Below are 15,441 nucleotides of genomic sequence, written 5' to 3' on the forward strand. Positions count from 1 at the left end.
AACTTGTTTTTGAGGTTGAGAGAAGCCCAAGACCACCTAACAACATGCCATATCAACCCACATAATTTTGTCAGACTAGGACCAAACATTCTCTTCATATTTTGTTCTACTTGGTCATTAGTGGATTACAAAGCTAATAGGTCTACCTTAACCACTGCCTACCACACCAACTTTTCAGAGTACTCTTTGAATGGGAAAGGTTCAAGTGCCAATTTTTTATAAGAAAGTTCGGGCCAAAGGGGTAAAGGCATTCTTCTCATGGCGGCGGCAGCAGCAGCCATGATGCAATCACAAAGGGGCGAGAATATTTATCAAACAAATTTAAGGATCTATCAAATTCTGTACACAGCCCCAATCTATTGGATTCTTCACACCACTTTCATACAAAAACAATAATCTCTCCATCTACAAGAAACCAGAGTAAAAGAAAAAAAAATGAAGAATGAAAGATCATCCACTTGCTCACCCACCAAACCCTCCCGGCCAAGGTAGGCAAACCCAAGAATTCAATGGGTTGGAAAAATTGTAAGATTTGCCCTCACTTTATGTAATCCCTTCGATCATCAAAACAAATCACTTGTTTGGTTACGTACGCTGGTAGCCTCTGCTATTTGATCTTGAATCGGGGTTATCACTCTTCTCTGTATCAGAAAACTCCTTCTGGGACTCGATCTCCATGCTACCTGCCTGAGTTCTTCGGTGCCTTCGATCCTGAAAAGTCGAGAATTCAAAAAAAAAAAAAAAAAAACAATCGATTCAGAAACAGTCGGGGACCAGAATAAAAAAATTAACCTTGATCATATGGGCTACGAAAACAAAAATTATATAAAGCAGCAGGGAACAAAATCAAGGATGAATGGAGAACTGAATGGGGTAGCAGGTTGTGCCAATTAGAATAGAAAGAAAATGACTTCTAAATGTCCATTAAAACTTAATACAATTGCATTACGTTTCCCTGGCACAAAGTTGAGATGAATATAGGGAAACTCATATAGCAGGTACATGTGCCTTCTCACTTTAGGATATGCATTTAATTTGATAGATTCAGGGCAGCTTTTGATTTGATAGATTCAAAATCCAAGCTTTTAGATTGTTAAATTCAAGGCTTGTGACTGAAAAAACAGACAATAGGCAGACACGTCATTTTATGTGGCTTCCACTCCACAGCAGACTGGAAAGGAGAGAGGCCACCTCCCCCAATAGATCCTATACGCATGCAGTGGCCTCTCCACCATAATCTTTCCCCACCACTTGCAGTAGGAGTAGATCCCCCCCTTCACTCTATGCAGTGGCTGGGGGAGTTGCCTCCACCACTCCATTTCCTTCTATAATATTAGACTCTTGAATTTAATACTCTTAAAAGCACGGATCCTGAATCTATCAAATGAAAAGTGCAGGTTCTAAAATCAATATGTGACAAGGTGGAGGTCCTATTGTCAAAACTTCCCATGAGTTTATGAAAATTAGTGGGTCGCAGCACACCTAATTTTGGAAAGAATGTGGTGATTTCAATTCATCATAGAAAGGAAAATAAATGAAAGAGGAAAATATAAAAGACTTATTAGAAGACAGGTAACAGCACTCAAAAGAGTATGGAAAAGAGTAACTCATTAGAATGTAGAGATCGCACCAATCAGAAGATTGTGAAGCCAGATCAACCATCTGAGTCCAATCATGCATGAAGAAAGACATGATGATGTAGTAGGAGATCATACATAGATTTCAACATAGGACTTTCTCAGCTATTAAATCCGATCATTCTAAGATTACAGAAGATCCATCCTAATTATTCATATAAGCTCAAGTTTCTGTCCAACAGAGTTGTGCTTATAGAAAAGGAATCAGAAACTAACCTCTCTTGGGATGGGATACTCTTCGGATTCAAGCATACGGACAACCTGGCTCATCTTGGGTCTTTTTTCAGACTCTGGATCGACACACCTCAAAGCAGTTAAAAGGGCACGTTTTAGGGCTCTTGTTGATGGCCTTGGCTCCATGTTTGGGTCTACAACTTCTTCTGATCGCCGGCTTCCAACCATCATTTTCAGCCACTCAACCAAATTTACCTGTATATATTATAACGCATGTCATCTGAAACTTGAAAATCTCTTTGGATAAAAGAAAGGTGCAATTAAGATCAACTTTCTAAAACCTCCAGTGACTGTATGGTAGGACAAGTAGGACTGCTAACCTGTCCTAATCAAATGACCCTACTGACACTTTGAACATTTTGACCCATCTCTGAACCAATGAATTACAGTTCAGGGTTCATGTGACCAGCCCATTTCTTTTTCAAACCAAAATAACATGAGAATCTAGAGAAGGTTAAGAAAGAGGCCTTAACCTCAACCTTCGAGGAGAAGATTTTACATGCAAACAACAGGACCTATTGTTCAGCATCACGAACTCTAATCCTAAGCCAATGTTTTCAAACAAAAAAAATCTAATAAATTTTTCTTAAAAAATCAGGTCCTCTTATTAGCATATATCATGCCTTCTAATTGTTCTGAGGATACAATTAATGATGATAACACTGCTAAAACCAAGAAAGATTTGTTGGTATTGCTGGTTGAAATGAGAGTAACTATAAGTATGACAAAACATTTTTTTTTATAGGTGATATAAGTATGACAAAACATGTGGCAGGCTTGCCAAATTAGCAGTCTAGAGGCTGCAGAAGAGTTTCCATGTCACAAACTGAAAAGGTAGCTATGAAGAAACAGGCCCAAGAGATGGTTAAAAGCATAAATCTGATGAAGGCAGCAACACTGAAGGCACTAAGGTGACACCCATGACTATAATAATAAACTAAAAGGCTATCAAAAGATGTGTGTGACCAACGTATCCATAACATAGGCAGTTGGAAGCAATCGTAGTTCCGGCAGTAGTTTCAAGCCAGTTGGGGCTTCGCCAAGGCTGTAGTCAAGGGGAATGAACTGGTCTGCATTAATTAATCTCTAGCATGATAATTATCTTTTGATGTACCCAACAATTGTCAAACGACACCCATATTACAAGATTTGTAATTTGTTAGCTAATTGTGAGCGCAAAAGGCTCTTGGGCATAGCTATTATCCTCTTCAGTCCATCAAATTCATATTTGTAAAAGGCAGGGGTAAGTTGCATTCCAGATGTTTTTAATGAGAGGTACAAATCATGAAACATGAACTAATACTCTTATCATTATCTATAATTCCACACCTAGTACTGTAAATAAAACTTGCATAAAGTGCCTCTAGGGCTCATGGATAACAATAACTCAGTGTCATTCAAGCAGTTAAAAGGCATACAAACCAGCTTCGGTGAAAAAAAAGGCATGCATACTAGAACTTGGTAACTAATCTCATACCTCGTGGGTAGGACGGCCATAGTCCACAGGGTCCCTTCCAGTAATTGCTTCTAAGAGCAAAACCCCAAAGCTATAGACATCACTCTTCTCATTTAAAAGGCCGGTATTTGCATATTCTGGTGCGACATACCTGTAAATGTTTTGGAGGAAAGGTAGAGAAGTAGGAGTATTAATACGAAAATGATTAATCCAATCCAAACTGAATAAAGTACATGGAAACAAACTTAAAACTGGGAAATGAAATTTTGCATGCACTGGAAGAACGACTTACCCAAAAGTTCCCATAACTCGAGTAGTGACATGACTTTTTCCAGCACCCAGCAACTTGGCTAGACCAAAATCAGATACCTTGGCATTGAAGTCATCATCAATCAATATGTTGCTCGACTTAATGTCTCGGTGCACCACTTTTGGCTCAATGGCTTCATGCAAGTAGGCAAGACTGCAACAATAAAAACCACATTAAATGAGAACTAGAATTCCTGAAAAGATGTAAATGCATTGGCTTACGCTTTAGCCGTGCCGAGAAGAACCTTCATGCGGGCCTCCCAAGTAAGATATCCATGCTGACGCATTGCTCCATGAAGCCACTGCTCTAAGTTTCCATTATTGACATACTCATAAACCAACATCCTGAAATTTTTAAACCAGTAGAGGAAATTAAATTCCCTGATCAAGCTACCAAACAATTATTCAAACTCCAAAAGATTCTTTTTCTTCCCCCTAATATCTGGTATTAGCACTTAAATCTCATCCTTTCTTGGAAATTGATTTCAGCTGTTGGTATAAGTATTTATATAGATTACAACACAATGTAACAGAAAACAGTACCTGTGAATCCCTTCAATGCAGTATCCCAGCAGACGAACCAAGTTTTTTATGGCGCACATGACCAATAGCTTCAACTTCCACTCTAAATTCTTTCTCTGCTTGACCCCTAAAGTAGAAGTTCAACCTTGGTTAAAGTGACATGAATAAGAACAAAATTCGTTTTAAGTTCAGGAAATCAACTGTAATATTTAAACTTACAGATTATTCAGTATCTTCTTAACTGCCACCGGAGTACCATTTATCAACTGCCCTCGGTAAACAACTCCATATCCTCCCTCACCAAGAACATTGTCCTTAGAAAACCGATTTGTAGCAAGATCAAGATCCCTTAATGTAAACCAGTGACCCCAACCTAAGTGAGAAAATTCAGGCAGGCCAGAGAGAGGGGAAGGAGCAGTTATAGGATACGAAGAGGAAGGCTTGTACACAGCAACCTTGCCAGAACTACCTTCTTCTCCAGATTGTGATCCACAACCATCTTTCTCGAAGTGATTAAACGAACCTGACTGACTGCTATTGTCACCATTCTTCATCTTCCCATACCCAGATGGACCAAAACCTTATCTGATTCTTTGTCGCTGGATTTGTCATGAATTGTGAGAAGAATTCCATCACGAGGAACAAATTCATCCGTTGATACTTGCTCAACTCGGACTTCCTTGATTTCCTTTGAAACAGCTGGGATTTGGCTAAGAGGGATCTTGTCCCTAGTTCTTGATTTCTTCCGCGATGTTAGACACAAGGACAGCAAGGAGAGGATAATTACAATAAATAATCCGACTACAATCCCAATTACTTCCCAGACCTTGAGACCAAAAATGGCAGTTTTCTTTGATAATTCCGCATTAAGATCTGAGGCCATCTTTCCGGATATCCAGATGCCTACAGAGTTTAGCAGAGATTGAAATATAAATCAAATAATGCAGGATCTCATAACAAGTTTTGAAATTCTTCCACCTTCAATTTACTTAATTACAATCTTTGAGTCTTTTTCTCTTATTGGGTAGCCATCAAAGGGTAATAAAAGCTAGTAATATTCATTGGTATGAATTCTAAACAATCTTCACTATTCCATACAAAAATGGCAATAAACAAAAGGGAACGTGTTGCATCCACTAAGCCAAATAAGAAAGAGGGGGGCCATGAAGCAAAGATATCAAAATAAGAACTTGAACAAAAGCATTTCAGTGACCGAATAATTAGATCACAGAACACATTGTAAACAGAAGTTATGGTAAAGACTAGACCACTCTGGTACTAGATAATTCTTTCAACAACATGGAAACAGAGATTTTTCAAGGAATACGATCGCAAACTGGAAAAAAATAAATAAATAAATAAATAACAACTAATAAGTGAGTGAGAAGCAGAACAAAGTGTTTTATTCTTCTAAAATCATTCCATCCTCTTACCTTCCTATGATTGGATCCCCAAAGGCAACATTCAAATTCCAGATCTTTGAAATCCCTTCACCATACCTCATCCATAGAGAAAGAAACAGAACCCACACTCTCAGATCTCTGGCCTAACGAAAACCCAAGAAAAATATAATCAAGTAGAACCCATGTAGTAAAATCCAGATCAAACCCAGTTTTCAGGAAAAAAACGAGTTTTATAATAACCCAAATAAGTTATTTCTAACTTGGGTTTTCTGAACAGGAGCAAAATGTGAGTCTGAATCTAAGCTGAGAGGGAGCTTTCTGACACCAGCACTGACGCTTCTTAAAAACCCAAACCCACAAATGACAAGAAAGTCCTGCAGCTTCCCGTAGAGAGTACACGGACGGGGATAATAAGAAGAAGGGATGGAGTTGTCAGTGGTAGGTGATTGGTTTAGATGCCTTTCATCGCACATACATACAGTAAAATAGAAGCATGGAATTCTGGAAGGAATTCTGGAAGGTCTTCTTGGGATTTTCTGATCTGTATGAACATGACGGATTATCAGTAATCAAATTGACTCTTCCGTTTTTCTAGACATTATAAGGACTGTTCTATTTCTTTCTTTCTTCCCTTTTTTCTTGTCTGGGTGAAGTGTGATCTGGTGGAGACATACCTCTTTTTATTTTTTATTTTTTATTTTTTTATTTTTTATTTTTTTGATAGGGACATAACTCTTTATATTAGTTTTGTTAAGTTTTTATATATTTTTCTTACAGAGTTCGAGTAGAGATGAAATTTTGTAGTCTATTATTTGTTTGGAAAATTCTTTTCTTCAGTTAATATTCATTATTTCATACTTCATATTCTATAAAAAATATCTTATAAAAAACACTCTTAAAAAAAATTATAGACGTGAAGTGTGAGAATAAATAGTTAGTGATGAGTAAAATTCTTATTTTATTTTTTTTCTGGTTGGGTAAAGTGCACTCTAGTCAAGAAATATCAACAGCTGTAACTTTTTGGTTGGTTTTGTTTAGTTGTTTTGTTATTTTCTAATAAATTTTAGTGTGAGTTGGAAGTTTTTAATGGCTCCTCTCTTTTGTGGTTGGGGTAAAGTATACTCTGTTGAAGAAATACCTCTTTCATTGGTTAATGGTTTCTTTCAGTTGCTTATTTATATTCTTAAGAAATTTTGTGAAAAGGCAGAGTTTTTTTTAATGAATTAGTTGGTCAAACATCCCAATTAAGACAAACAACGCGATGATTATGATTAAAAGAGGTTAGTGATGAGCAACTAATGAGATTTGAAATGGGAATGCAATCTGGGGATGGTTAAATGAGTAAAGATAATTACGGTTAAATTCCTAAAATTTAAAAATTACGAGCATTTGTCTTATATCTGATGTGTTATATCAAGTCACGAAAGTTTATATGATAATTTTTTTATAATCATCTTAACTTATTTTTGCAAAATATTGTATTATGAGACTTAAATATCATCTCTCTTCCTATGCATGTGACTGTGCAAAAGTCTTGAGTTATTATTTCTAGAAGCAAGTCATGAGACTTCTACTTTGGCCTTGGTTTTAGTGGAAATGATGGCTTATATAAGCAAAGAAGTAATTCATTGGATTAGTCTCTTATTCTCTTTATAAAAGCATGTCCAATTCAAATAAGAAAAATTATATTTAACAATCCTGCATCAAACACTTGTTGAAGGAAAAAAAAAAAAAAGATAAAAAATAAAAACCCATTGTGTGGTGTAGGGTTGAGCTGCTCTGATCCGTTTGTTTTCACAACTCATTTCATCTAATTTTATCTAATCAGTACAACTTTCTCAAATTTTTATACAAAATAAAATAAACAATTCAATTTTTTTAAATCTCAAAATAAAAATAATATTAAAAAAATATATTTTAACAATATTTTATTCAACTTTTTAATTTTAATCTCAACTTATCTCATCTCTAAAAACAAACAAATCATAAGTGGTCCACTTACAAGGGTAGCATATATACAAATATATATATATATATATATATATATATATATATATTTGTCTTTTCAACGAGTACTACCAAGTATACTATAATCACTATTAAAGTCTAGGGGTGTACAATAATGGGCCAGCAGCCAACCCACTGATCGGGACCTTTCTTGGGTTGGGTTGGTGCTGTGCTTAGCCCATTAACCCTTCGTTTTAGGATCTTATTATCATTTAATTTTAAATAACAAGATATTTTCTTAAACTTCTAATTTGTTTTTGTCGTCAATCATTAGGCACTTTTTTTTTTTTGTAAAAAAAATCTTAATAATACTAACAAATCTTAATTCTATAGCTGTTGCATGGTGTCCACCCCCACATGCATCCTTCTTCCCTGTTCACTAGTCAAAGGTCTCTTTAAGGCATTCGATGTCTATTATTTACTTTTTTTATTTAAATTTATTTCTTTTTATGAGTTTAAAATTTTGAAATTTATGATTTTGATAACGGGTTTGAAGACTGTAGTTGTGAAAAGTATTTTTTGAAATGACGGGCACACGGGTGATTCAACATTTTTATACTTCCATTTCAAGGACCAATCGAGTATCGGATATCACGGAGGTGACAAGCAAGAACCTTGCCCTCGACACGTACCAATCAATGCACCAAAGTTCAAGATTGAGTTTGGGGTGAAAGATATCAAGTTTGACTATTGAGGGATTTGGTTTTCACCCATATTCAAATCTTTACTTTAAATAAGTGAAAATAAGGTGTTTCATTTCATCTCATCTTATTATTATAATTTTTTTAAATTTTCACACAAAATAAAATAAATAATTCAATTTTTTTTAAATCTTAATTCAATTTTTTCAAATTCTAAAATAATAATAATATTAAAAAAAATATTCTAATAATATTTTTTTTAACTTTCATCTTTTATCTAAAATCATCTTATCTTATCTCAGAATCTAAACCAGTCGTAAATCATCAATCTCATCATTATAATTTTTTAAATTTTCACACAAAATAAAATAAATAATTCAATTTTTTTCAAATAATTCAATTTTTTTCAAATTATAAAATAATAATAATATTAAAAAAAATATTCTAACAATATTTTTTTTAACTTTCATCTTTAATCTAAACCCATCTTATCTTATCTCAGAATCTAAACCAGTCGTAAATCATCAATCTCATCATTATAATTTTTTTAAATTTTCACACAAAATAAAATAAATAATTCAATTTTTTTCAAATCTTAATTCAATTTTTTCAAATTCTAAAATAATAATAATATTAAAAAATATATTCTAACAATATTTTTTTTAACTTTTATCTTTTATCTAAAACCATCTTATCTTATCTCAGAATCTAAACCAGTCGTAAATCATCAAATCTTCACTGAATGTATTTGAGTTGACTAATACATATAATCAAGGTTTTTTTTTTTTTAAATAGTAAGTATGCTAAAGTACCCACTAACATCTCCAATCTTTTCCTTACTGTACTCCAATAAAATTTTGTCAAAGAAATTTAACGAGAGTTATAAATGCCATAAAAATTACACATAATAAGAAAACTGTTATTTGTAATCAGTTATTTTATACTAAAATGATTATTTCATGTTAAAATGAGTCCATTATCGTTACAAATAATTCGTTGTAATTTTTTTTTTTAGTGACATAGTAATAAGGTTCTATATATAGTGAGGATGTGTTAAGGCTTTTTTATTTGCATTTGTATTTCTCGTTATCAAGGTAATATAGTATTACTAAAAACATAAAAGGTTCAATAGATTGAACAAAAGTTAGCTCCCAACAAAAGTAAAAGGCAAAAAAAAAAAAAAAATCCTAGTTCTCTAGATCCTCGTCATCTAGCTGGAAGGATTGAGCAATAATCAACTCTCGAGAAAACAGAAGGCAAACTTTCTTAAAATGGGGTGAAAAGCATAAAGATGTCATAGAATGGGATGGTGCATGCATGAGGCTCGCGCACGGGGTAATCGATCTGATGTTTCCAGTGGATCGACGGATTACATGGATTGATGCTCATGGAGATAGATTTAGGTCTTATTTGGACAGTTAGATGAAATTAGATAATTTATAAATAGTAGTGAAATGATTTGAATTAAGTCATTGTTTAGATTGGAAACTCATCTCATCATTACAATTTTCTCAAATTTCTATACAAAATATAATAAATAATAAATACAACTTTTTTAAATTTTAAAACAATAATAATATTAAAAAATAATATTTTATTCAATTCATCTAAAACCATCTCAACTCATCTTAACTCATCTCTGAATCCAAATGGGAGAATTTTAAAAAATAAGAAAGAAAAAATTGAATAAAAATATTATGAAAAAATCCTGAGATAAGATGGAAGAATCTTGCAATCGACCTTAGCTTTTCATACCAAACAAAATTTGAGGAAAATTAAATTTGAAAAACTAAGGCCCGTTTTGTTAGCTTTTCATACTTAACAAAATTTGAATTTATTTTGGTGAAATCTCTTTGTAGTTAAAATATTTTTCATTTACAAATTATATAGCAGAACTGATATTCACGTCATCTTCTGCAAACCTAAAAAGAGAAAGATGATCGATAAATCGTGTAGAAAACATTGAAAAGCAAAGCAGTTCATGGCTTTGGACCAAGCTGCAGAAGAATGATGTAGCCAGAATTTTACTTGAAGTCTCAAGGTCCTTTGTTGGTTGAATTTTGTATTTCACGTGACCTTTTATGTACACAACAATCATAGAAATATATATATATATATATATTTTCTTTCTGATATTCGGCGGATCCAAAAAGCCCGTGAATGGAAGTTGGAACCAAAAGCTAGCATGCAACACATGAGCTTTTTCCTTTGCTTAAAAGCAACCTACCCATCAAATTCAACCTTTTCATGTCATATATACAACTTTCTAATATAGAGCGTGCATTCTTTATCCAACGGATACGATTTCAATAAAAACTAGATCTAATTAAGATAGATAAATAGAGACAGACACACAAAAGAAAGATAAAGTTATTACTATAATTAATTAATTGTGGATTTGACAAAAGATACATGATATATATAGTCATAGAGTACGCAAATACCATTTATTTTGAAAAAAAAATGAGTAAATATAAGAGCCGCATGAAAAAATTAATTTTGTAATGGTGGACAACATTCTTTTTCAACTGGAGTGCGTAATGTCTGCACAACTCATGATTGTATCTAACATTACTCTTAACAAAAATAAGTCTTTCAATAAACGGTCTTAGAAAAGCGACCTAGCTAAATCAATCATATAGACAACTTTCTAATATAGAGCGTGCATTCTTTACCCAACGGATACAATTTCAATAGAAACTAGATCTAATTAAGACGGATAAATAGAGACAGATAGACAAAAGAAAGATAAAGTTATTATTAAAATTAATTAATTGTGGATTTGATAAAACAGAAATGATATTTGCAGTCATAGAGTGTATAAATACTGTACTCTTTTTGAAAAAAATAAGTAAATGTAAGATCCGCATGAAAAAATTAATTTTGTAATGATAGACCATACTTTTTTTTAATTGGAGTACGTAATATCTACACAATCCATAACTATATCTAACATTACGCTGGATAAAAATAAGTCTTTCAATAAACAGTGTTAGAAAAGCGAGCTAGCTAGCTAATTGTCGTGTTGTTCCGTAATCAAAGCATAAATTGGATTACTTTTTATATGCTTTATTAATTATGTGCTCTGGTCTTTTGATGCTTTTGAGTTTGGTCCTCCGTTAACTGTGGCGAAAGGAGGGGAAGCAAGAACTCGAGATTGTGACATTTCCATTGACACTAAATTCCTTATGTTTCCTTTGTATCACATAATATCTAATGACCCCAGCCAATCCCATACATTGCAATTAATTAGATTCCTAAGATCCCGGTGATTGTGAATCTTTTCTGTTGATGATAATGAGTAGATTGTTAAACAATAATTATGTATCAAAGACTCATATATATATATATATATATATATAGATACATCAACAAAGTTATATATCGTTTGTACCGATAGTGTTTTTCTTTTTCTTTTTTAACATTTATATTTGTTTATTTTTTAGTATTATGTTTGTTAAGGGATTTGGGCCAAATCAAGAGAAAGGCCTAGTCAAAACCTAGATGTGAGGTCTGGATAAGGCCGAATGGGCTAGAAAGGATTGGGTAAGATCCGAGACTTGGGACCCGGGCCGGGCCATGCACACGTCAGAATTCCAGCTACAAGACATAAGAAAGACTTAAGGAAGAAGGGATGTCGCATTCAATGCAACCCAGAAATATCGAGGACAATTCGGGACAATTCACACAATACATTAATAGAACAAAAGACACCTAATGAAGAAGGCTCGTCGCATTCATTGTAGGGAAATGAAGGTTAGAGAGGAAGACACATTGCATTAATGAGATGGGGAAACTTAGAAGAGAAAGGCATGCCGCATTCAATGCAGCATGAGCTCGATGAGTAGGCAGCGTGAACATCCGATTTCCTATAGAGCAACACTCCACTACCATAGAGACCAGGTCGGCAGATATAAATAAACGTTTCCTGCAACTGACAAGAGGGTGAATATCTATACTTATCTTTACTACTATTTTCTCTTTATCTCCTACATCAAAACTAACTTAAACATTAGAAATACAACGGACCCCGAGGTCCCCTTCTCCATTGTGCAGGTAATAGTTCGAGCATTGCCAGCGTGGAGTCGCCTAGGCTCGCGAAACATGACATCAACAATTTTTTTATTTTTATATTTTTGTATTATAAAAAAATACACAAAAAAATGAATATGCCACCCATTTTGGTACCGAATGTCGGTGGGAGTAGCACTCACAGCCTATATATATTATACAGCTTTCCAGTCTCCACCCCAAAATATTAGAAAATTTTTATTTTCAAGCCGGTGTGTAGAACACAACACACATAGTAAAGTGCGTACAGAATATAATTTTACTTGAAAGATGAATTTTAAAATTTGAATCTTACAAATCAAATATAATAATTTAAGTGATGTGGATTGCATATGTGCTCTACACACCGGGTTAAAAATAGAATTAATAACTCAATATATTAAGGCCACCTACAATATATATGTCTCTCTTAAACACACCAAGTTTTGACAATCATCGTCTTGATTTAAGAATTATTTGTAATCTCAACGGCACTTAAATTACCCAAAAATAAAAAATAAAAAAAGAAAAACAGATTAGTGCACAGATCGAATAGAATAATGGATTGTCCTAATTTGTTAAAATTCTCAGATTTAGCGAAAATAAATTTGGAATTATATATAGTACAACAGATTGATCTAAGCCTCTGTTTGGATATAGATATGGCTTCATCTTATCTTATCTCTACAATTTTTTTAAATTCACATGTATAATATAATAAAAAATTTAACTTTTTCAAATCTCAAAATAATAGTAATATTAAAAAATAGTATTCTAACAATATTTTATTCAACTAATCTAAAATCATCTTATCTCATCTCATTATCCAAATGGGCCATCTAATTCATGTACCATGCAAATGAACATATTATTTGGTGAATAATATTGTTTTTCCACGGGCGAGTTGATGCAAAATTCAAACCATGCATATATAATATGGAAATTCCTTGATCTTGGCCTAACACTCAAAATCCATGGCTGATATAGACGTACGTATATACGTACTCACAAAGTACTTCTACTATTTTTTATTTTAATACGATGATGATTTCACATGGAATTGTTCATTAAAAAATTATCCACTACAAACAAACAAATATATAATTCCTAGTATTATAAAAATAGTCCAAATAAAGCATATATAAAATGGTCAATTTTTTTTTTATTATTTTGAAATAATAATCCGGTTGAAAATCACCAACAGTTATTCGACACGTATCATTGGGTTGGTCACATGAATTATTTTAGTATTTATATCGATAATTTTATAATGTTGACTTGTAAAGGACCACATGAGTGGTATATATTAATTCCAATAACGTTAGCGGTCTATGTCGCATTTACATATCATAATTGTCGTTTGACCAACAAGCTGTCTTAGTACAAGCTGCTGGGTCCTGTCATACATACATACATACATATATATATATATATATATGGTACCTATAAAAACAATAATTATAGAGACGATATTCACAATTTTCTCATTAAAAGAAGGCTGGCTAGTCACTCACGTACCTACGTAACCCATAAAACTTGAAAAAGAACCCCTAACAAATATGATTTGAAAGCTCGTATTATGCATGGAAGCTTTCAATTAATCCACATTTGTCCATCATATCATGTATATATATATATTTTTTTTTTTTTTAATTTATTAAAGAATGAAGCAAGGGAACATTTTGCCTTATTATAATTTATTATAATATTAAATACAATCTTAAAATATACAAATTTTGCTTACTTTTTTTTAAAAAATAGTTATGCTCACCCAATATAAAAGTTTTTTTTTTATAACGTTAGACTCAAATTTACTCAATTTTTTTAAAAGGAACGCATGGAATTTATACACTTTAAATTAAACTATATAAATTATTTCTTATATATATATCTCTTTATATATATATATATATATATATATATAAAGTGTCTCTTTGTTTTTGTTTTTTTTTTTTTTTTGGTTAAAGTTAATGGCAACAATCTACATAATGACCGCCTTTTGTTCCCCTCTCACTCTCTTTCTCCAACTTTTTCTGCGTGCGTGCGCATAATGGCCTTACAGGGAAAGCATAAAAAATAAAAAAATATAACTTTATTAAAAAAAATGATAATCCCAAGGTGTAGAATGTATTTGTTTGGACATTAGGTTTGGTTTGTTTTCTAAATTTATCTCAATTCATTTTAATTTATTATTATAATTTTTTTAAATTTTAATATAAAAAATAATAAATAATTCAACTTTTTCAAATCTTAAAATAATAATAATATTTTATCATCTCACTTTAACTCAATTTAACTCAGTTCAACATTCAAGCACAGCTAGAATGTAATACTATTAATTAAAGCTTTTAAACACTTTAATATATATTTATATCTTTTCAAAGTTTTTAATACCGTTTTGAAGATCGTTTGGTTAAGGTACTGTAATAAAATATTTTGATATCAATACTATTTTTTTATAGCTTATATATAGATAAATTAATTATATATGTATAAATTATATTTCAAAATAACATCAATGCAAGCCTTGAAAAAATAAAACACATATTTATGAAACTTAATAATACTTCTAAGTTTTCAATCCAATTATTAAAAAAAATAATCACTTATTTTCATCACGAAAATGGAAGTAAGGTTTAATTTTTAATTATTGAGAAAAGGGAATTAAAAAAAAAAGTTAAGAAAATAGTCTTAAAATGTGAGAAGTATAGTGAAAATTATAAAAATATACTAAAAATACAAAATTTTGACTAGTGTATCGAAAACTGGCTGGTATTGACCGAAACGCATTAAAATAAATGATATTTAATCTGATATGAAATACCTATATTTTTCGCACCGGTTACTATTCCAGCACAATAAATACTGGCTGGTTTGGCACGATATTCAAAACCTTGATATTTGGTGTTAAAAGTTAAGTAAGAAGAAATTGTCAATTTAAAGATGCTGAGTTGTCAGATTCTTAGATGATGGTCTAAAATTAATACCTTGATAATATTCAGAAGTACCTGTAGAACTATGCGTATGTGCCTTGTAATTGTACATCCGACTAATTTAAAAATTAATGTCTTTTTTGCCAAGTATGTCGTGATCTTTGTATCGAGCCTTAAATTAAGGTCTCCTCTTTCAAATCTGAAATTTAAATTGTTTTTTAACCTCTTCAGCACAATATATCTTATATT

General features: G+C 32.2%; 1 protein-coding gene across 1 annotated transcript; it reads right to left on the reverse strand.

The window, feature by feature from the left end:
• Positions 1-307: 307 nt before the first annotated feature.
• Positions 308-6,205, reverse strand: LOC121259901 (probable receptor-like protein kinase At2g42960). Its single transcript, XM_041161705.1, is given in 10 exon segments — positions 308-711; positions 1,854-2,066; positions 3,349-3,478; positions 3,620-3,790; positions 3,859-3,981; positions 4,180-4,226; positions 4,228-4,285; positions 4,378-4,712; positions 4,715-5,061; positions 5,592-6,205. Coding segments are annotated over 9 exon segments (1,530 nt in total). The 5' UTR covers positions 5,042-5,061; positions 5,592-6,205; the 3' UTR covers positions 308-585.
• Positions 6,206-15,441: the final 9,236 nt, after the last annotated feature.

This window comes from Juglans microcarpa x Juglans regia, chromosome 4D (assembly GCF_004785595.1).
Source record: "Juglans microcarpa x Juglans regia isolate MS1-56 chromosome 4D, Jm3101_v1.0, whole genome shotgun sequence".
NCBI classification, from domain to species: domain Eukaryota; kingdom Viridiplantae; phylum Streptophyta; class Magnoliopsida; order Fagales; family Juglandaceae; genus Juglans; species Juglans microcarpa x Juglans regia.